The sequence below is a fragment of the Lygodium microphyllum genome, chromosome 9 (assembly GCF_053477565.2).
Source record: "Lygodium microphyllum isolate KBCC chromosome 9, Lygodium_microphyllum_v1.1.10, whole genome shotgun sequence".
Classification (NCBI taxonomy): domain Eukaryota; kingdom Viridiplantae; phylum Streptophyta; class Polypodiopsida; order Schizaeales; family Lygodiaceae; genus Lygodium; species Lygodium microphyllum.
Genome location: NC_141143.1, coordinates 73,533,213 through 73,555,835, shown reverse-complemented (window position 1 = coordinate 73,555,835; position 22,623 = coordinate 73,533,213). Strand labels below are relative to the sequence as shown.

Here is a 22,623-nt window from a genome sequence, read left to right as displayed (position 1 = left end):
CACTATATCACTGAGTGCAGGAAGCGCATTGCCAAAGAGAAGGAGTCAGGAATGTCTGTTTCTACTACTCCTTCCACTGCTAGTGAGTCCGTGTCCTTTGTTGTGGACAGGGACTATTGTTTTTACACTTGCAGTTATGACATCTCTTGGGCCGATGGAGCACTTAGCTCTACAGAGGATGCTGACACTTGGTTCTTTGACAGTGGTGCTTCTAGACATATTACATCTCGCAGAGATCTGTTTGCTTCAGTTAGTGCACCTCCCGTTGGGAAATCTATACAGTGTGCCAATAATGCATCATACCCTGTTCGTGGTATTGCGGAGATTCAGCTCACAGCCATTGATGGCTCTATTCTCCGCCTGCAGGATGCTTTGTTTGTGCCTGGAATCAAGAAGAATTTGCTTTCTATTTCTTCTTTGGCACGTTGTGGTTTGCAGGTCACATTTGATGATGACCGTTGCATAGTTAGAGATAAAGAACGCATGACTTTGGTCTTGACAGGATCTTTGTGTCATGGTTTATATGAGCTGGATGCTCTTTCAGTAGATCGGTCGGCATACTTGACATCCACTCTTACTCCTGCTATGATACAGGCGGAGTTATGGCATGCTCGTTTGGGGCATGTAAACTTTGGCAGCTTGATGCTTTTACAGCGTACTCAGATGCTGGATGGCTTACCTCTCTTGGAGAGACCTCCTGAGCACTTATGCGAGGGATGCATTTTGGGGAAAATGCATCGTTTCTCATTTCCCCGTGATGTTGCTTTCAGAGCAACAACCAGATTGCAGTTGGTGCATTCAGATGTTTGTGGACCTATGCAAACAATGTCATTGGGCGGTTGTTACTATTTTGTGACATTCATTGATGACTTTACACATTTTTGTTGGGTCTACTATTTGAAAAAGAAGTCAGAAGTGTATGATGCATTTTTGGCTTTCAGTGCACTTGTTGAAAATCAATCTGGATGCAAAATTAAGACTCTCCGTTCGGACCAAGGGGGGGAATACATGTCCTCTATGTTGAATTCTTTTTTGAAGCAGAAAGGCATAGTCCATCAGTACACTACTGCCTATACTCCACAGCAAAATGAGGTAGCACAGAGGAAGAATCGGTCACTCATGGAGATGGCCAGATGTATACTGAAGGCAAAGAGCTTGCCTCATAGTTTTTGGATGGAAGCAGTCATGTGTGCTTGCCATATTTTGAACAGATGCCCTACCAAAGCCTTAAAGACCATCACACCTTTTGAGGCTTGGAACAGTCGTAAACCTTCTGTTGGCCACTTCCGTACCTTTGGGTGTCTTGCCTATGCCCATATTCCACAGGTACTTAGAAAAAAGTTGGACAACAAGGCTGTTAAGTGCATTTTTATGGGATATAGCAATGAGAGCAAAGGCTACAGACTCTATGATCCCGTTACAAAGAAGGTTTTTGTCAGCAGGGATGTTGTTTTTGATGAAAAATCAGAATTATCCTTGGCTGGTTTGGACATATATCAGGCTGCCCGTGATGTTTTTGAAGGGCTGCTGCCCATTACTTTTGGTGATTCAGCTAGAGCTTCAGAAAATGAACCTAATGTTCAGCCAGCTGCTCCTATGGAAAGTGCAGAAATTCAGCCATTGGCTGATCGGAATATTCAGCATAATGCTGAAACTGAAATTCAGCAAGAGCTTACACACAGTCAGGAAGCTAGATGGTTACCTAGATGGTATTTGCAGACTATGCAAGATAGTCCTTTGGATGCACCCATGGCTAGTCGTACTAGAAGGCAAACTCGTTTGCATGATTCAGCACATACCATGGAGTTTGTTATGGCAGCAAGTACTTTTGATAATGAAGAGCCTGAATGTTTTGAGGATGCACAACACAGTGTGCATTGGATGGCAGCAATGCAAGCTGAATTAGATTCTATTACTAAGAATCAAACTTGGGATTTGGTGTCCTTGCCATTTGGGAAGAAAGCCATTGGAACGAAATGGGTCTACAAACTGAGCAGATGGATCCATTGATAAATACAAGGCACGACTTGTAGCTAAAGGCTACGCACAGAAAAAGGGCATTGACTATGAGGAGACATTTGCTCCTACTTCCCGTATGACGACCATCAGGTCTATGATTGCTTTGGCTGCACATTATGGTTGGACAGTGCATCAGCTAGATATCAAAACTGCATTTTTACATGGGGAACTTGAGGAGGAAGTTTATGTACAGCAGCCCATTGGTTTTGTAGTTGAATGCTCAGAACATTTGGTATGCAAGCTCAAAAAGGCACTATATGGTTTGAAACAAGCTCCTAGAGCTTGGTATGCAAAAATAGATGCTTTCTTGCTTGGTCAGGGGTTTCTAAACAGCTAATTTGAGTCTACCCTTTACATATGTAAAGAAGGGGGATCTATGCTGATTATATGTCTTTATGTTGATGACCTTTTGCTCACTGGAACACATGCTGATCAGATTTCAGCATTCAAACAAAATTTGCAGCAAACTTTTGACATGTCTGACTTGGGAGTTTTGCATTATTACTTGCTCATCCCGTTCATACATGATGCTCGAGGTATTGGGCTATCACAGTCAAGGTATATTGGGCAGCTTCTTGAGAAGTTTGGCTTACAGGATTGCAAGCCAGTTTGTACCCCCATGGAACCTGGACTGAAATTGTTATTACATGATGACAGTGATTTGTTTGATATACATACATATGCTCCTGCAGTTGGATGTCTTATCTACCTATGCAACACTAGGCCGGCCATCAGTTTGTAGTTTCAGCTTTGAGCAGGTATATGCATCAGCCACGTATGTCACATTGGCAAGCTGTCAAGCGTGTTTTTCGTTACTTGCAGGATACTCGATCTCTTGGGTTGCTTTATGCCAAGGGGGGACCACTGCAGTTACATGCTTACAGTGATTCTGATTGGGCTGGTGATTATGATACACGTCACTCCACTAGTGGCAATTGTTTCTTTCTTGGCTCTTCTTGCATTTCTTGGCTTAGCAAGAAACAATCCACTGTTGCCACATCGTCATGTGAAGCTGAATACAAGGCAGCTTTCATTACCGCAGTTGAATGCGTATGGCTTAGACGCTTGCTAGCTGATCTGGATGTATCTGTTATGGAGCCTACTCCTTTGTTCATTGACAGTCAGAGTGCCATTGCAGTGGCACGGAACCCAGTGTTTTGGTCACTGGAAGAAGGATTGCCCCGACAAAGACAAGAAGGACACCAAGAAGGACACAAAGGATTCTGGAGCAGTGGCTGGACCCTCATTAGTTGCTTTTCTACACTTAGTAGTCATTGAGGACTCTACATCGAAGACTTCTGATGCTGCGATGACAGCTCCCCAGGCTCGAAAGTGGATTGTGGACAGTGGTGGCTCACGGCACATGACTCCTTCTGATGGTGTTGCCCATTTGCGACCTTTGCGTGGGCAGATTCTCATTGGCGATAGCTCTTCTGTGTCTATTGCTGTGCGGGGTGAGATGTAGCTTATTCCAGATGGATGTGGTGGTACCCACACTTCCAAGGTGTTGCATGTACCAAGCTTGGGGTATCATTTGCTTTTGGTCCATAAGATTTGTGCTCTTGGTCTCTTAGTGGAGTTTGACAGTGATACTATTCGCGTCCTTGATTGTGGATCGAGGAAGGTTCTCTCTATAGGGTATGAGGAGGATGGCATCTACAAGTTGAAGTCTTCCCTAACTCTTACCTCTCTTCTTTTTACTTCTCAAACATAGTCCGAGCTTTGGCATGCTCGGTTTGGTCACTTGAATTATGAGTACCTTTGGAAGGCATTGCGAGGGTCGTTTGTCCAACCATGTGTCTCTTGCATTCGTGGGAAACTGCATCGGGATGCGATTTCCAATAAAGCTTCTAGATAGTCTACTTCACCTATGGAGCTTGTATCTATGGATCTTTGTGGCCCGATGAGAACCGAGTCCCTGAAGGGGAGCTTGTACTTCATGTTGATTGTAGATGACTACAACAGGATGACTTGGGCCTATTTCTTGACTTTGAAGTTAGAGGCTTTCTCTCACTTGAAGGATTGACTTCTCTTTGAGGAGAATCGTTCTGGCTGGCGATTGAAGACCTTGCGTTCAGACAAGGGAGGTGAATTTATGTCTAATGGGTTTGCTCGTTTTTGTGCAGATAGAGGCATTCACCAGGAGTTTGCTAGCACCAACACTCCCCAAGAGAATGGCATTTTGGAGCGGAAGAACCGAAGTGTGATCGAGATGGTGCGCACCATGATGGACCACCGACAAACACCTCAGTTTATGTGGGCCAAGGCAGTGGCTATTGCAGTTCACATCCTCAATCGATCTCCCACTTCTGCCGTTGATAGGATGACACCTTTTGAGGCTTACTTCGGGACTAAGCCTGATGTCTCTTATTTCAGGATCTTTGGGTGTGACGCTTATGTGCACATTCCGAAGACGCAGCGTGATAAGTTCGAGGCGGCTTTCCGACGACAGGTTTTTGTTGGCTATAGCTCCTAGTCCCAAGGTTATTGTCTGTTTGATCTCGTTAAGTGGGATGTCTACACGAGCCGAGATGTGTGATTCGTGGAAGTTTTGGCCACAGAGGGGGGTGAGGAGCACCTCGTCCTTGGAGATCTAGTGGAGAGTTGGGCTCTCGAGACAGTTTTCTTGGAGCCAGAGCCTGTTGATGGAGATTCTTCTTCTGATTTAGAGTCTTCTCTTTCACCGGCCACTCTTGAGGAGCTTCTGCTGGTGGATGTACCCAAGTCTTCAGCAGATGGAGAGCAACGGGGAGAGGTTTGTCCTCCTCCTTGTTGGGCCCGTGACACACTCCGAGATTCAAGGATCGAGGGGGTCCATGAGGAGTGGGAACCGCAGGATGGACTGCGGAGCTCACGGAGGAACCGGACACATTCTTCGGAGCTTGTTTGCTTCAACTATTGTTTGCTGACCTGTGTTATGCAGGATTGTGAGCCCACTTCAGTGAAGGAGGCTTTGCAGTCTGATCATTGGCGGAAGGCTATGGAAGCCGAGTTGGAGGCTATTGAGAGGAATGACACTTGGTCTCTTGTGCCTCGTCCCTCTCACAAGAAGGTGATTGATGTCAAGTGGGTTTTCAAGACCAAGTATCTTAGCGATGGTTTTTTGGACAAGCACAAGGCTCGCCTTGTTGCTAAAGGTTTTGCTCAGTGCCCCGGCAGTGATTTCCATGATACTTTTGCCCCCACTGCTTCATGGCGACTATTCGACCTGTTCTTGCCTTGGCTGGCCATAGGAGATGGCCTGTCTATCGGTTGGATGTGAAGTCCGCCTTTTTGAATGGTCACTTGCAGGAGAAGATCTATGTTGAGCAGCCTCCTGGCTTTGGATCCTTGGATGAGAAAGTTTACAGGTTGAAGAAGGCGTGGTATGGTCTCAAGCAGGCTCCACGTGCATGGAATGAGAAGATTGACTTGTTTCTTCAGTTGAAGTTGGGATATCGGCGCTCCAATTTCGATCCGCAGCTTTATGTGCACACTTTCGAGGTTGGTCATGTGTTGTTTGTGTTATATGTTGATGATTTGATTCTGATAGGGGACCATGCACAGAAGGTCTGAGAGACCAAGACAGCTTTACATCAGGCATTTGAGATGACGGATTTGGGGTTTCTTCATTTCTTCTTGGTCACGAGATTTATCAGTCTCAGAGGGGGATTTTCATCTCTCAGCAGAGGTACATTCAGGAGCTCTTGGTGACTTTTGAGATGGAGACTTGTCGGCCCATTACTACTCCTATGGATCTGAATTGGAAGGCCACTTCACACTCAGATTCTCCCATGATGGATGCTTCACGCTACCGTCAGTTGATTGGATCCTTGATTTGTCTTCTCAACACTCGTGTTGATCTTTGTTTTGCTATGGGTCTTTTGGCAGGGTTCATGACTGAACCCAAACAAGTGCATTGGCAAGTTGCCCTGAGGAATCTTCGGTATTTAAGGGGGAGCTCTAAGTTAGGGATTTCTTATCCCGCATGTATAGATGCTTCCAATCTAGTTCTTGCAGGGGTCGGAGTGACTCGGATTGGGCTGGCAATGTGGACCACTGATGGTCTACTACAGGCTACTGTTTTACCTTGGGTACAGGTGTTATCTCTTGGAGTAGCAAGAAGCAGCCCACGATAGCCCTTTCTTCTACTAAGGCGGAGTATCGGTCTGCGTCTTCCACCACATGTAAGGTTGTGTGGCTTCAGAGATTGTTGGAGGAGCTTGGCTCCCCCCAGACTCGTCCTACTCTTTTGCGGTGCGACAATGAGAGTTGCATTGCCTTGGTATGGAATCCTGTTTTCCATGCCCGGACGAAGCACACATTGAGATCTAGTATCACTTCATTTGGGAGAATCTTCTGGATGGGACCATTGATGTGGAGTGTTGCAAGACGGAGGATAATCTTGTAGATTTGTTTATGAAGGCCCTTCCCCAGGCTCTTCTTCGGCAGCATTCCAGATCTCTCAATCTTTTGACTAGTCTAGGATCTGAGAGGGGGTGCTAGATTGTCATTTCCTGGATAGTCGGTGGACAGGAGAGTACGATAGAGTGCCATGTCAGTAGTACGGATGTTAGCAGCCACGCCAGTAGTCTGCGCAGGTGCCACGTGGCAACCTGCAGTTGGACAGTTTTTAATTATTTTTTTCTGCAGTCGGCTGCATTTAATGCAGCCGACCTGGTGCTGGGCATTCTTTATTTCCTGGCTATTTATAGTCAGGTTGTGGCACACTCTCCCATCTATTCATTTTCAGATTTTGATCTTGAGATCTGTTGGCTGAGACAGATTGTGCTCGGGCTGGCGGAGATCGAGGTCATCAAGTTGAAGACATACGTAGATATTTCCTCTGCCCCCTTGTATATTTTTGCACTCTTATACAGCATACTACACTGCAGATTTTCTGCGTGTACACTGTCTCCCTTTTTCTCTCTCCTCTCTGTGTTCATTCTCTCTCAGTCTATGTCCTACGGTTCCGCATCGCTGCACTCTGACAGATCTTGGGTATCAATAGGAGAAATGATTGTCCAAAGACAACCATCCCAAAAGAGTAAATGGTGGGTAAGGAACTTCATGATGAGGAGGTGCCCCCTCTTAGGGTGGTGGGGGAGGGATCCCCTCTGAAGTCAAAGAAGAAGAAGGAGCCTCCTTGGAGGGCTAAAAAAGTATATTCCCCTTTGAATCCCTCTAAGCAAGAGATAGGGAATCTAAAAACTCATGGATCATAGACTCCGAATCGTCTACCGATGAAAGAAGTACCGTTGGACGTGCCGAAGAAGGTATTTGTGGTGTTGAGCTCCCAAAGGCAACCTCTCTACATTTAATGCTTCTGAAACACAACAAACATGGTATTTTGATAGTGGAGCTTCAAAGCACATCACTTCTAGGAAGTGCTTGTTTTTCTCTTTGCATTCAGCCCTTGATTAGCATAATCGTAAAAAGAATGACATTAAGAATTGTGCATACAAGTATTAAGAAAATTTTGCATAGAATCGCTCTTTGATCCAAAGGGGAAGAGCAAATATGCGATGGAATTATTCTCGCGTCTATTCTTGTATTGTTTGGGAAAAATACAATTAGTTTTGTTGGTTAATTGAACAACACCCTAAATGTTTTTCTTTCAATCAATTGATTATTGCATTGTGATTTGGATAAATATTCCAAGTGCTTGTGTTTGATGGCAAAAGCATGGTAAGGGTTAGAAATGACAAGTAGCCATGGGAAATAAAGGAATGTTTCACTGAAAGATGATATTAGGCTGATTGCCTTGATCGTGCTTGATTTCTTAATGGTTTAATTAAGGAAGGATATTTTGCACGTGTGAATCATCTCCAAGATCGCACCCGGATTACCTCGAGAGGACACTGCTCAATTCACGGGCCAAAGGTCGAGTGGTGAAAAGGCTAACCACGGAAAGTGTGTCTCACTCCTAGGTCGCTTGGGGTCAGTGGAGCTCTGCACACCCCTTGCCAAGTCCGGAACGGAGTTGTAGGCTGCTGTGAGCCCAACGTCTGGAGGCGTTGGAAGATCCTATTCTAGATAAAGGATGGAAATTTTGGTGCCATGTGATTTAGACCAGGTTCTTCTGTTGGATAGAAGGGATACATAATTCTCCTGTATGGGTAGGAGACAAAGACTAACTTGAAGATAAGCTAAGGAACTTGTTTATCAAAAGAACTGCTTGTTTTGTTTTCATGTTTATGCTGTAAATTACGCGAACGAATCACATTTCCTAAAAGTCTTAATTAATGAAGTTGATTTTAAGTGTCACACATAAAAGTGGTAGGACTTAATTAGAAAACTAAAGCTATCAAGGGAAGCGGATGGGCGGAATCCCTGACGGGTCCGTCCTACGGCTGGGTGGTCCCAGAGAACTAGGAGGTTTTTCACAAGATTTTACCAACGATGACTTTAGGTATTGTTAAGTTAGAACCCGATTCATGCCGTTTTAGGGGACCGGAATGGGACTATGCCCTACGGGCAGAGAGGTTGAGCGGCGCATCCCTCTCGTTTCCCATTCTCTTTGAACCAAGTGCAGTATGGATCTGCTTCGGATTGGGTATCTCTGTGTAAAGTAGGATGTCCAAAACCCGACGCTAGGATATTATCAGGAGACTTTGTCTAATAGGAACCCAAATTTCAGGTCGATTAGTGGGTTTGGCCGTGGACGTCCCATTGCGAGGCGAACTCGGGAAACCCTAGGCGACAAAACCTGAAACATTCCATGGGAGTGTTGGGCGGTGACGCCTAGAATCGTTTCTCGATAGACCGCTAAAACGTGCTTGGACAGCCGATAGGTGGGCACGTTACACTAGCTCTCTTAGAGTGGTGATACAACTTATAACTTTAGTTGTGTTCACATTAACAACCGAAAAAGAATTAAAGGCTAAAACATTGGGCACTACCCATAGAATTGGCAAATTCTAACATCCCCTTGCAATGCCAATGTGGTAAAGTACAAGAATGATCAATTACCAAAGGGTAGCAAGTTTAAGGACTTGCGAAAAGCCTGTAGATCAGACAATTTGCGCAACCATACACATTCAATTGTTGCTGTGAAGGCTGCCTTGTACTCAGCCTCATAGGACAAGGTAGCCACTATAGGCTGTTTTTCACTTAGCCATGAAATGCATGAACAACCCAAAAAGAAACAATGTCTACTAATAGACTGCCTAGTGTCTGCATCACCAGCCCAACATGAATCACTCTAAGCCTATAATTGCAAGTCTCCCCCCTCGAAAATAATAATGCATGTGACAGAATACCTTGTAAATATCTAAAGATCCGCTTAATAACTTGCCAATTTATAGTCCGTGGACTATGCATATATCTGCTCACCTGAGATACTTCATATTGAATGTCAGGGCGTGTGATGCAAAGATAAATAAGACAGCCAACATCCTGGTTGTAAATTGCAACATCAGACATCTCTCCACCATCATGCATAGACAGCCTGCTCCATAGGAGTGCACATAGGTTTGCGAACTTACATATTAAACCTATGTAACAACTTATCCACATATTGTAACTATGACATGATGATACCATGCTAATTTTGGGCAAACTTAATTCCCAAATAATAGTGTAAACAACCCATATCTAACATACCAAATGCATGTTTCAATTCAGCCTTGAAATCTGCAATTTTTGCTTTTGAAGGTCCAGTGAGCAACATGTCATCTACATAAAGAATGATAATCAACAAGTCTCCCCTTCATTCTTAATGTATAAAGTGGGAGCAGTTGAAGTGTTTTTGAACCCTTTGCTGGCCAAATATACATCAATTTTAGAGTGCCATGCAGAGGAGCTCGTTTGAGACCATAAAGAGCTTTGTTTAGATTGCATACCGTGTGCTCTTTCCCCTTCACCACAAACCCTAGAGGTTGTGACACAAACATTCTCATGCAAATCCCCATTCAAGAATGTTGTCTTTATGTCCATGTGATGTACCTTCCAACCATAATTTGCAGCCATAGCAATTATACATCTCACCATACTCATACGGAATGTTAGAGCAAAAGTCTCTTCATAATCTATGCCCTTCTTCTATGCATAGCCTTTTGCTACCAACCGTGCTTTGTACGTGTCAATGGTACCATCAACCTTGCGTTTGAGTTTAAAACCTCATTTTGTGCCAATGGCCTTCTTGCCAAGTGGTAAATCCACAAGATCCCATGTAGAGTTAGTGGCAATAGAGTCTAACTCATCCTGCATGGCTTGCATCCAATGTACATCTTGCTGAGCTTCATCCCAAGAAGTAGGCTCATTATCATCCAACAGTGAGCTCGTAAATACATCACAATCACCTACTTCCGTAAAATCAGTAAATGGGCTCCCCCTGCATATGTGTTGCATGTCTAGCAGCCCTTCTAGTGCGTTGAGCTAAAGGAGCATCCATTTTACTCTCTTGGGGAGTTTGCAACAGCCATCTTGGGACTGTTTTTACTGCATTTACAGCAGCCCTTTCGTGCTGTACTGCATATTCCATTGCATGTGGCAAACCATCATCAATACCCAGCTCTTCAGCTGCATATGGTGCAGCAATAGCTTGTTGTATTATGTCTGTGTGGCAATTTACAGCAGCAGGCACAGACTTCAAAGAAAGTGGTAAGAGACCCTTAAAGACATCACCAACGTCATGGGTGGCTGGCATTTGTAACTAATCATGTAAAAATGCAGCATTTTCAGCAAATATGACATCCCTATTGACAAAAACTTTCTTTGTGCATGCGTCATACAAGTGATAGCCCTTGCTTTCCGAACTGTAGCCAGTAAATATACATTTAGTAGCCTTGTCATCAAGCTTCCCACGAAGCTCTTTTAGAACATGTATATAGGCTACGCAGCCAAATACCCGAAAGTAGTTAACCTTGAGTTTCTTGCCATACCAAGCTTCAAAAGGGGCGATCATCTTTAATGCCTTAGTGGGTGCACGATTCAACACATGATTTACACACTGAAGGCCTTCTAACCAAAATTTATGAGGCAGCCCCTTGCTTTTGAGCATACAACGAGTCATCTCCATAAGAGTGCAATTCTTCCTTCCAGCAATACCATTCTATTGAGGAGTCATTCTAATAGTGTCTTGATGTGTAATGCCATGATCAAGCAAATATGTCTCAAAAGCACGAGACATGTACTCCCCCCCTCTATCCGTGCAAAGTGTCTACACTTTCAAGCCAGTTGCAATCTCAAGCTTTGCAACAAGATGTTTAAAATGCATAAACACATCAGATTTTGCTTTCAGTCCATACACCCATGTATACCGAGAGTAGCCATCAATAAATGTAACAAAGTAAAGATGACCTCCAAGTGCACATATCCTCATGGGTCCACAAACATTAGAGTGAATAAGCTGCAATTTCTGGACAGCACGCACTGCACCATCCTTTTTTAAGGCAAATTTGTGCATCTCGCCCAAAATACATCCCTCGCATGCACGAGGAGCTGTAGTCTCCACAGGAGGCAATGCATCTACCATATGACACCTTTGAAGGGTCATCAAACTCCCAAAAATCATATGTCCATAGCGGGCATGCCATGGCTCCGCCTTTTGCATAACAGGCGATAGAGTAGTATCTACCAAAGCATCATGAGACTGTGCGTTATAGGTATTCAACAAAAACAAACGCTTATACAGGGTCCCAAACAGCCTAAGTGCATAATCCATCTCCCTGTCTCTGACAATGCATTTGTCATCCTCGAAAATGACCAAAAAGCCATGCTTGTTAAAAGCAAAGATAGACAACAAGTTCTTTGTAATGCTAGGCCAAACAAGACATCTAGAAGCATGAAGTTAGAACCATTTGAAGCAATAATAGTGACTGCCCCAATGCCACAAACATTATAACTACTGCTGTTCGCACATGTAACACACTTCCCAGCTGAAGAAATACCTTTTGGACAACAAAATGTGCCCGCTGTACAGCAGCAAATACCTGTTGTAAATGAACCTGTAAATGCAGGAAATGATGTTGGAAATGATCAGCCAGCTATTGCCCATGAAAATGAGCCATTACATGTGTAGGAACAGCCAAGACAACAAGCTGTTAATGCTGATTTGCAGGCTGAAATGCCAGGACCTCATGCTGAAAATGGAAATTTGCAGGAACAGCTAGCAAACAATGACCATTGGGTTAGGAGATCGTCTAGGGCTACTAGACAACTTGACAGGTTTGTTCCTGGTGCAATTAATGTGGCTGATTATGTCATGTTGACAGACGGTGGTGAACTGTCTTGCTTCAAGGAAGCAATGGACAGACAGGACATTAAGAAATGGTATAAAGCCATACTGTCAGAGATGGAATCTCTTGACAAAAATGGCACTTGGGACTAGGTGCAGGTGCCTAAAGGGCAGAAAACCCTTCCATACAAATGGGTTTACAAGATGAAGGTCACTTCTGGTTCCTCACCAAAGTACAAAGTAAGATTGGTTGCAAAGGGGTACAAGCAGGAGCATGGAATTGACTTTGATGAGATTTTCTCTCCTGTAGTCAAGATGAGTACATTGAGAACCATTTTGGGCTTGGTTGCAGTTGAGGATATGGAGCTCATACAGATGGATTTAAAGATTGTGTTTTTACATGGTAATCTGCATGAAGACATATATATGCAGCAGCCTGAAGGGTTTGTTGAACAAGGGAAAGAAAAAATGGTATGTAAACTCAAAAGGTGTTTGTATGGGCTGAAACAAGCACCAAGAGAATGGTATCATAAGTTTGATACATTCATGCAGTCCCAAGGTTTTCATAGAAGTCAAGTGGATCATTGCTTGTACACCAAGAAGGCAGCATATGGCAGCTTGATTATCTTGGTTTTATTTGTTGATGGCATGCTGATTGCTGGTAGGGATACTCATGCCTTGGATTCATTAAAGCAAAGTCTTCATGGCAGCTTTGACATGAAGGATCTTGGTGATTCAAATCACATTCTTGGCATGCGAATACTCAGAGATAGATCAAAAGGCTTACTCTATCTATCTCAGTAGGAGTATATCTTTCAAAGTTTTGTAGCGTTTCAATATGGAGGGGGGGAAAACAATTGGGGTTCCATTGCCTCCATATGTGAAACTTAGTGCAGAGGACAACCCTACATATGATGATGAGAAGGATGAAATGGCCAAGATACCATATGCTTCAGTTGTTGGCAGTTTGATGTATGCTATGGTTGCTACACGTCCTGAGATTGCCTTTGCAGTGGGAGTGGTTAGTAGATACATGGCAACCCCTGGCAAGAAGCATTAGGATGCAGAAAGGTATTATGAGATACCTTAAAGGCACAAAAGAGTTGTACATCTGCTTTGGAAAGCAGAAGGCATCTGTTGTTGGCTTTACGAATGCAGACTATGTTGGTCATGCGGACTGCAGGAAGTCCACTTCTGGGTATGTGTTTACTTTCATAGGAGAAGCAGTCTCTTGGATCTCCAGGCTACAAAAGTGTGTTGCATTGTCTACTACAGAGACAGAGTATGTGGCTGCCACTAAGGCATGCAAGGAGGCTTTATGACTTTCACGTCTGGTGGGAGAGCTTGGCATCTCAGAGTTACTTGTTCTCCATTGTGATAGTCAAAGTGCTATCATACCACTCCCACTGCAAAGGCAATGTTAGGACGTGTAGCAACCATAGCATACATCAAATTGCCAACATCTGAAGCATATGGTATCTTTGCTATTTCAGCCTTCTCTTCATCAGATATAGGGTTGTCCTTTGCACTGAGTTTCATATATGAAGGCAATGGAATCCCAATTGTTTTCTCCCCCCCTCCATATTGAAACGTTGCAAAACCTTGGAGATATACTCCTGCTGAGATAGCGAGAGTAATCCTTTTGACCTATCTTTGAGTATTCGCATGCCAAGAATGTGATTTGCATCACCAAGATCCTTCATGTCAAAGTTGCCATGAAGGCTTTGCTTCAGTGAGTCGAAGACATGAGTATCCCTGCCAGCAATTAGCATGTCATCAACATGTAGAACCAAGATAATCAGGCTGCCATCTGTTGCCTTCTTGGTGTACAAGCAATGATCCACTTGACTTCTATGAAAACCTTGAGACTGCATAAATGTATCAAACTTATGATACCATTCTCTTGGTGCTTGTTTTAGCCCATACAAATTCCTTTTGAGTTTACATACCATCTTTTCTTTCCCTTTTGCCACAAACCCTTCAGGCTGCTGCATATATATGTCTTCATGCAAATCACCATGTAAGAATGCAGTCTTTACATCCATCTGTATGAGCTCCATATCTTCAGTTGCAACCAAGCCCAAAATGGTTCTCAATGTAGTCATCTTGACTATAGGGGAGAAGATCTCATCAAAGTCAACTAAATGTTCTTGCTTGTATCTCTTCGCAACCAATCTTACTTTGTACTCTGGTGAGGAACCAGAAGTGACCTTCATCTTGTAAACCCATTTGCATGGAAGGGTTTTCTGCCCTTTAGTCAACTGCACCAAGTCTCAAGTGCCATTTTTCTCAAGAGATTCTATCTCTGACAACATGGCTTTATACCATTTCTTGCTGTCCTGTCTGTCCATTGCGCATAAACACAATGATCACAATGCTCAAAAGCAACATAACAAAGATAAGGCAAGTAACCCAAACGAGAAAGCACTTTCATTCCAGTTTGACTCATGTGTTCCAACCAACCATGGCACATAGAAATACTTGGCTGCTTGGTCACGGCAACAACACGGTTACACACACTAGATACATGGAGAGGATACAAGGTATCACTTTTACAACCTTTGGCAATCACTCTAGATCCCTTACAGATCTTCCATTTCCCATCACCAAAGGTGGTATGAAATCCATCGCCATCTAGCTACCTTGTGCTAATCAAGCTCTTCTTGAGCTAAGGTACATGCCATACATGTTGAAGTGTGAAGACAAAACCATATTGAAACTGCGATTGCACACTGCCAATATCTGCAATGTCACATGCATAGTTGTCCCCAAGATGGACAACACCATGTCGACCCCCTGTATAGTCAGAAAACCACTCATGATGAGGGGTGATATGAAAGGAAGCACTTGAATCTAGAATCCAAGTATGCATGTCATCATCCGTATCTGCAAGTAAAGTATGTGTACTAAAGTGTGAAGAGATGAAGAGTACGTCATTCCCACTATTAGTGTCATGAGTGATTACATTCACCTCTTCAATTTTGACATTGCTCTTCTTAGGCTGGCTCTTTTTCTTCTCTTCCTTGCTATCATCTGTCTTCTTGCCCTTTTCTTTCTCTTTCTTCCATTTGTAGCAGTCACGTTTAAAGTGACCCTTCTTTCCACGATGATGGCATTCAACATCCTTACCACATGATTCAGTGCGTCCCTTGCTATTAGATTTGCCTTTTTGCTGTGATTTGCCTCTAGTATGCAAAGCACTAGAAGACTTACTAGATGCATTGTTCTGCCAATTCATTTCTTCCATAAGTAGAGCACTCTCTACATCAGCATTCAAAAGGATCACATTAGAATTGCTCATAGAAGTCCTGAATGTATCCCAATTCTTTGGCAGTGTGCAAAGCAAAAACGTAGCCTTAAATTCTTCATCAATCATGAACTTCAAGGCAACCGGTTGGCTGAAAATGGAGTTAAACTCACTTAAGTGAGTAGACATTGCTGTACCGTCTTTCATACGCAAATCCATAAGCTTTTTTAGCCAATAAACTTTACTTGCGGCACTCTTTTGGGCATACATTTCTTCCAGTCGAGTCCAAATAGCATAGGCAGAATCTAAACCTTCAATGTTAAATAACAAGGCATCAGAAATAGATAGCTCGATGGTTGAGCGTGCAAGCCCATTTAACTCATCCCAGTCTTCCTGTTCCATGTTTGCGGGCTTTGCCCCTTTGGTCTTAATCGGCTTTGCTTGCTTCTTCTGCAACAGGATATTATAGCATAGTTTTTGCCAGACTGCAAAGTTATGTGCTTCTTCAAGCTTTTTAATGTGCATGAGATGACTGCTGTCACTGCTGCCAGACATGATTTTCAGCCCAAATGTGACAAAAAAATTCAGCAAATGCAGGCCCAAACTGTCACGCAAGTGACCAAGATACAAACAAGTACCAACCAGCAATAAATAACCACAATGTAGAAATTTCAGATCTGCAAATGAAGCACTAAACCTTGTGCTACAGCACTCTACAATTGATTACAACTGTTCCAAGGACAAATACATTACATTACATGAGAAGTTCCAAAATTTAGCTGCAATTTCTATTGTACATGTACCCACGGGCACAAAATTTGACACGCACGGTCAAAAGCCCCAAAAATTTTGTGCTCAAAGCATCAACCATACATCTACACTGTCTCTGACATGCATAGAATAGACTAATTTTGCCAAAATAGAGCAATTTCAGCAAAACCCCCAAATTTTTCAAGTGCTAGGTGTCCACATTGCATGGAATTAAACCCGCATGTACATGAAATGACCAATGGTGCACAAATTTCGCCCAAACAACAAAAGCCGCAAATTGCACGGGGTCTAATGTGCATCAATGTCGAGAAATCGGATAAGTTTCAGCCCAATTCTTGCATGTATATGAAAAGCCCCAAATGTTGAAAGCAAAATGTCACAAATTTCTGCAATTTCTGAGACAAATATCACTGTTGTGTCTTGCTCGTATCAAATCTGGACAAATCCCCAAATTTCTTGGGTCTGGTGCGTACAAATTCTTGTGAAATTGAAAAAATTTCACTAAAATGTGAAAAGCCCCAAAAATTCCTAGGCAAATGTGCACCGATTTTGCAATTTTTGAGTCAGATTGTCTAGTTCTACATTAAAGTCCCCAAATCTGAGAAAAACCCCAATTTTTCGAGGCTAGATTTGCACAGATCTGAAAACTGTGCTTCCACATGGGTAAAATAAAAGATTTGGGGAAAAATTTTTGTTTTGAAAACAATTGTCCCGGGGGGGAGGGGGGTCCATTGACCGTCGCGTGAGTGACGGTTGCTGTCGCCAGCTTGTCACGCAAGCATGCGCTTGCCCGTTGGACTTGTCGCGTTGTCACGCCTGCCTATTAAACTTGCCCGTCACTCTTGCTGGTCACTCTTTCTTGTTGACTGGTCCTGTCGGCTGCTTGTTACGTTTGCTTGCAACCCAATCCTGTCGCTTGGCGCCTGTCTTGTTGCCTTGTCTTGGTCACACATAATGGACTTGTCGCCCGCAACGGACTTGTTGCCTATTGGTGCCCACTCTGAGCTGAGAACCCGAGGCTCCTGCTCGACTGACTTCCTTTTGCCTTGAGGTTTGATCTCGGGAAGTGTGCACTTTGCGCTTTGATACCAGTTTGTCGGAGCCTGATGGAGAGCTGAGAGTGAACGTGACAGACAACACACATACACAGAGTAGAGAGGGAGCAGTGAGTAGAAAGGAGAGTGAGCACGACACCTCTGATGTTTGGTACAAAAGACTAGTGTACCTCTTTAGGTTTTTTGGATAGATATATATAAAAGTACAAATGTGCTAAGGGTATGTTCACACCCGTGCACATATAAAAGGCATGATGGCCCTTTATTCCCAACAAATACTTGCTGTAAATGACCCTATAAATCCAGGGAACGATGCTGAAATTGATCAGCACGAAGTTACCCATGATATACCATAGTTTCAACAAGAAAATGTGCCATTAGAACAGCTGGAACAGGCAAGAATGCATGTTGAACCATTTGAATAGCAAGCTGTTAATGCAGATTTGTAGGCTGAATAGCCAACAAACATTGATCACTTGGCCCATAGATTGACCAAAAGTGCAAAACAGTCGGATAGGTTTGTTCCTGGTGCAAATTATGTTGCTGATTATGTCATGTTGATAGCTTGTGGTGAACCGTTATGCTTCAAGGAAGCAACGGACAGAGAGGACATCAAGAAATGGCATAAAGCTATGTTGTGGTGAATGGTCATGCTTCAAGGAAGCAATGGATAGAGAGGACAGCAAGAAATGGCATAAAGCTATGCTGTCAGAGATGGAATCTCTAAAGAAGAATGGCACTTGGGATTTGGTGCATTTGTCCAAGGGGCAGAAAGTCATACCATGCAAATGGGTTTATAAGATGGTCACTTTTGGTTCCTCACCAAAGTATAAAGCACAGCTTGTTGCAAAGGGGACTAAGTAGGAACATGGGATTGATTTTGATGAGATTAGCTCTCCTGCCATCAAGATGAATACTTTGCGAATCATATTGGGCTTGGTTGCATGTAAGGATATGGAACTCATACAGATGGATGTAAAGATTGCTTTCTTACATTGTGATTTGCATGAGGACATATATATGCAACAACAAGAAGGTTCTGTGGCAAAGGGGAAGGAAAATATGGTATGTAAACTCAACAAAAGCTTATATGGGTTGAAACAGGCACCGTGTGAATGGTATCATAAGTTTGATACATTCATGCAATCTCAAGGATTCAAAAGGAGTCAAGTGGATCACTGCTTGTATACCAAGAAGGCAGCAGATGACAGCCTTATTATGTTGGTTTTAGATGTGGATGACATACTGATTGCTGGTAGGGATATTCATGCTTTGGACACATTAAAGCAGAACCTATATAGCAATTTTGACATGAAGGATTTTGGTGAGGCAAATCGTATTCTTGGCTTGTATATTTTAGGGACAGATCAAAAGGTCTCCTCTATTTGTCACAGCAAGAGTATATATCCAAGATTTTGCTATGTTTCAATATGGAGGGGAGCAAAGCAATTGGCGTACCACTTCATATGTGAAACTCGATGCAGAGGACATCTCTATATCTGATGATGAAAAGGCTGAAATGGCCAAGATTCCATATGCTTCAGCTGTGGGTAGCTTGATGTATGCTATGGTTGCTACACAATCCTGATATAGCATTTGCATTGGGAGTGGTTAGCAAGTACATGGCACATCCTGGCAAAAAGCATTGGGAAGTAGTGAAAGGTATCAAGAGATATCTTAAGGACACAAAGGATTTGTGTATTTGCTTTGGAAAGCAGAAGGCATTTGTCTTTGGCTTTACGGATGCAGACTATGCTAGTCATGTTGACTGTAGAAAGTCTATTTCAAGATATGTATTCATCTTCACAAGGGGAGTAGTTTCTTGGATCTCTAGGCTACAAAAGTGTGTTGCATTGTCTACTACAAAGGCAGAGTATGTAGCTGCCACTGAGGCATGCAAGGAGGCTTTATGGCTTTCACGTTTGGTGGGAGAGCTTGGTTTTATTGAGACTCATGTTCTCTATTGTGATAGTTAGAATGCTGTCATGCTAGCACAGAATCTCGTCTTTCATGCAAAGACGAAGCACATACAGATAAAGTATCACTTTATTAGGGATGTACTTGATAGCAAAAGCATTGAGCTTGTTAAGGTACATACAAATGATAACCTTGCAGATCTTCTCATGAAGGGTTTTCTAGTAGAGAGGTTTGCTCATTGCTGACAGATGATGGGAGTTGGATAGTATATGTATTTTAGCTTTGTACATACTTAAACCTAGCTGATTCTTTTCTTCAACCGTAAGGCGCACTGCCTTTAGGTGGGAGGTTGTTGGGAATAAAGGGCCACCATGCCTTTAATATGTGCATGGGTGTGAACACACCCTTAGCATTATATATCTATCTAAAAAACCTAAAAGAGGTACACTCTATTGTACCCACACATCGTGGATCTCTCTCTCTCTACTACTCTCTATTGCTGCTCACGTTTTTCTCTCTATTTGCCATCACCATTGTTGACCATTACATCTCCGCTGTGTATTGCTCAGTTCAGTCCCTCTATCCACTAGATAGGATGATGCCAAGATGCTATTGAGGGGCGGCTATAAATAGCCATGAGTGGTAATGGAGCCTCTAGGGCAGTGGTCAGCCATAAAAGTAGGGATATGGCATGAGAAATGAGCCATGTAGCCTAACATAAGTGGCTGCCCAGAAAGGCCACTAATAGAGGTGCCCAATCCATGAGATCTACAGCAAATAGTTGCTTATATTTGCATGTTAGGCTTTAGCGATCATTTGTAGTTCATGGAGTCTTCTGGGTTGTGAAGATAGTTATGTTAAATTGATCTAAATGGCTATTGTGAAGAAGTATTTAGAGGATGATATCACTTCATATTCAATGGATCACATTTATAAATAGGATATATGTTGCTACCTTTTGTTGAGCTAAAAATGCATTAGCTTCAGCCTTCACTTAAACAGCCCCGAAACATGCTTAATTAAGGAAGAAACCTTGTTTATTTAAAAAGAAATGTGTTCCTAGAGAGTGTCTGTATCCCATAAGCACAAACCCACTCAGGAGGGCCCAAACTTTCTATAAATAGGTATGCTGCCCTCCATTTAACCTTAATCTTGGTTTTGCAAGTTCAGGTGTTTTCAGCTTGCTGCCCACACCCTGTTCGCGGAGGACATTGCAGTCCAAGCTGTCCATTGCAGTCTTTACACATCTGGTGCTTGTTTCTAGCCCTCCATCATTTTGCTACTGTTTCCAGCCAGGCAACTGTTGCTGTCCATCATCCAGCTGTTGTACAGCCTGCCACGTTAGCATACTGCTGCGTTTGCAGGCCCCAACTGCTGCCCAGAAAATTTTCTCCCTCCTCTCAGTTGTCACTGCAGATTTTCTTTGTCCTCAGCCTGTCACTGCTGTTTTCTCTCTCCTCCCAGCTGTGGTCATTGTTTTCTCTCTCCTCACCTGCATTTTTAGTATTTCGCTCTAGTCACCTGCGTTTTTAGTATTTCTCTCTCCTGCATTGCTGTCTACATCTGATTCAGTCTTCTTTGGTTGCGTTTGTTGGTGTTCGACACTCGGAGGCTGCCTTGTTGCGATTCGGGATCTGCCTAGAGTACGATACTCTCTAGCTCGTTACCCTTGCCCTGATCCTTCAGATATAGGAGTTCGAGGTTCAATATTCATTCATAACATAGTGTGTTTATTGCATGAGCATTGTATATTTAGTAGCCATTGTCTTTGAGTTACCCTAACCCTAAGTGTGTTCTTCTATCAGTCTGTACTTTGTCGTACGGTGTTATTTGTGTTTTTGTGTTAGGGTATTTCTTCACACCTTTTGTGTCATAACTGTGGATGCTCATTCATTTTCATTTTTGGGGTTCATTTACCAGTAATGAACAATTGATGAGTATCTTAGCACTTCCCTTCTGCTTTCTTGGATGCTGAATGAGGACTAATAGCACCAAAGAGAACACAGTCTGAGCATTTTTATATTGAATGGATTGATGTTTTTTCTACATTCCTATAGTGGCCTCCTTCAACATCTAAGCTCAATATGCCTATGCATCTACATAAATGAATGTGCGGGGCCTAATTTGTCCTATTACCACAGGGTGTGGAATTTTGGGCGATTAACACTGATGCTCAAGCTTTAATTCAATCTGCTGCTACTCAACGCTTGCAAATTGGAGAGCTAATAACACGGGGCTTAGGTACGGCATTAATCTCATTGTTTTGTCCTCTTCAGTTTCTCAGTTTAGCAGGTGTCTGGAATGTGACTACTAAAAAGTAAATACACTGATGAAAGGTTTATATGCTGCTCATAATGCAGGTACAGGTGGGAAACCAGAGCTTGGTGAACAAGCAGCTGAAGAGTCCAGAGAATCCATTCAAAAGGCGGTTGCTAATGCAGACCTGGTTTTTATCACTGCTGGAATGGGAGGTGGCACAGGTTCTGGTGCAGCTCCAGTAGTTGCACGGATGTCAAAAGAAGCAGGCCATCTCACAGTTGGGGTAGTGACATATCCTTTCAGTTTTGAGGGCCGTCGCAGGGCAGTGCAGGTATGCAGTTGTGTCCAGGGAATGCTGACTTTGTTTTAGAAAGTGGTTGTATTATTAATCTGCCTTGGATTGATCAGTCAACTCAGCATGGTAAAGGTCCACAGTCACCAGTTTTCTCATGTTGTGACTTTTTTGCTTGCCACCAGCTTTCTGAAATATTCTTCTTCATGTTTGTTTAAACATCCTACAGGCATTGGAGGCCATTGAACGTCTTCAAAGTTCAGTTGATACTCTGATTGTGATACCAAATGATAGGCTACTGGATATTGCTCAAGAACAGACACTTCTACAGGAGGCTTTCCTCTTGGCAGATGATGTTCTTCGCCAAGGTGTACAGGGCATCTCTGACATTATTACTGTAAGTAAATTTCTACAGCTATAGATCTGTTCTATGTGGCTATTATTTAAATTGACTGATATTGTATTTCTATTGAACAGGTCCCAGGACTAGTGAACGTGGATTTTGCAGATGTTAAGGCTGTAATGACTAATTCTGGTACTGCAATGCTGGGGGTTGGTGTGTCTACAGGAAAGAATCGAGCTGAGGAGGCAGCTCAGCAAGCCACCTCTGCTCCTTTAATAGAAAGATCGATAGAGAGGGCTACAGGTGTGGTGTACAATATAACAGGCGGCAAAGATCTTACCTTACAGGAAGTTAACAAGGTTTCTCAGGTATTCTTTGGATATTTTGGTTTATTACATTTTTGCATGGCATAAGTATTGTGCTGTAAAACGTTGAATTATCATTTAAGCCTTTTAAGAAGGTATTTCTTTAGCAGTTACTAGACACAGCACTTAGAAACGTCAAACCTAAGTGGTTGTAGATTCCTGATAAAGTTTAATCACTTAATCATCAAACATAGTA

At 43.0% G+C, this 22,623-nt stretch overlaps 1 protein-coding gene across 1 annotated transcript in view; it reads left to right on the top strand.

The window, feature by feature from the left end:
• LOC148031174 (cell division protein FtsZ homolog 1, chloroplastic-like) overlaps positions 1–22,623 on the top strand; it is a 42,711-nt gene that overhangs the window by 8,370 nt on the left and 11,718 nt on the right. Inside the window, exons 2-5 of the mRNA XM_087684711.1 lie at positions 21,310–21,409; positions 21,529–21,758; positions 21,949–22,116; positions 22,197–22,430. Of these exons, the coding sequence (XP_087540837.1) occupies positions 21,310–21,409; positions 21,529–21,758; positions 21,949–22,116; positions 22,197–22,430 (732 nt within the window). The remainder of the gene's footprint in view (positions 1–21,309; positions 21,410–21,528; positions 21,759–21,948; positions 22,117–22,196; positions 22,431–22,623) is intronic.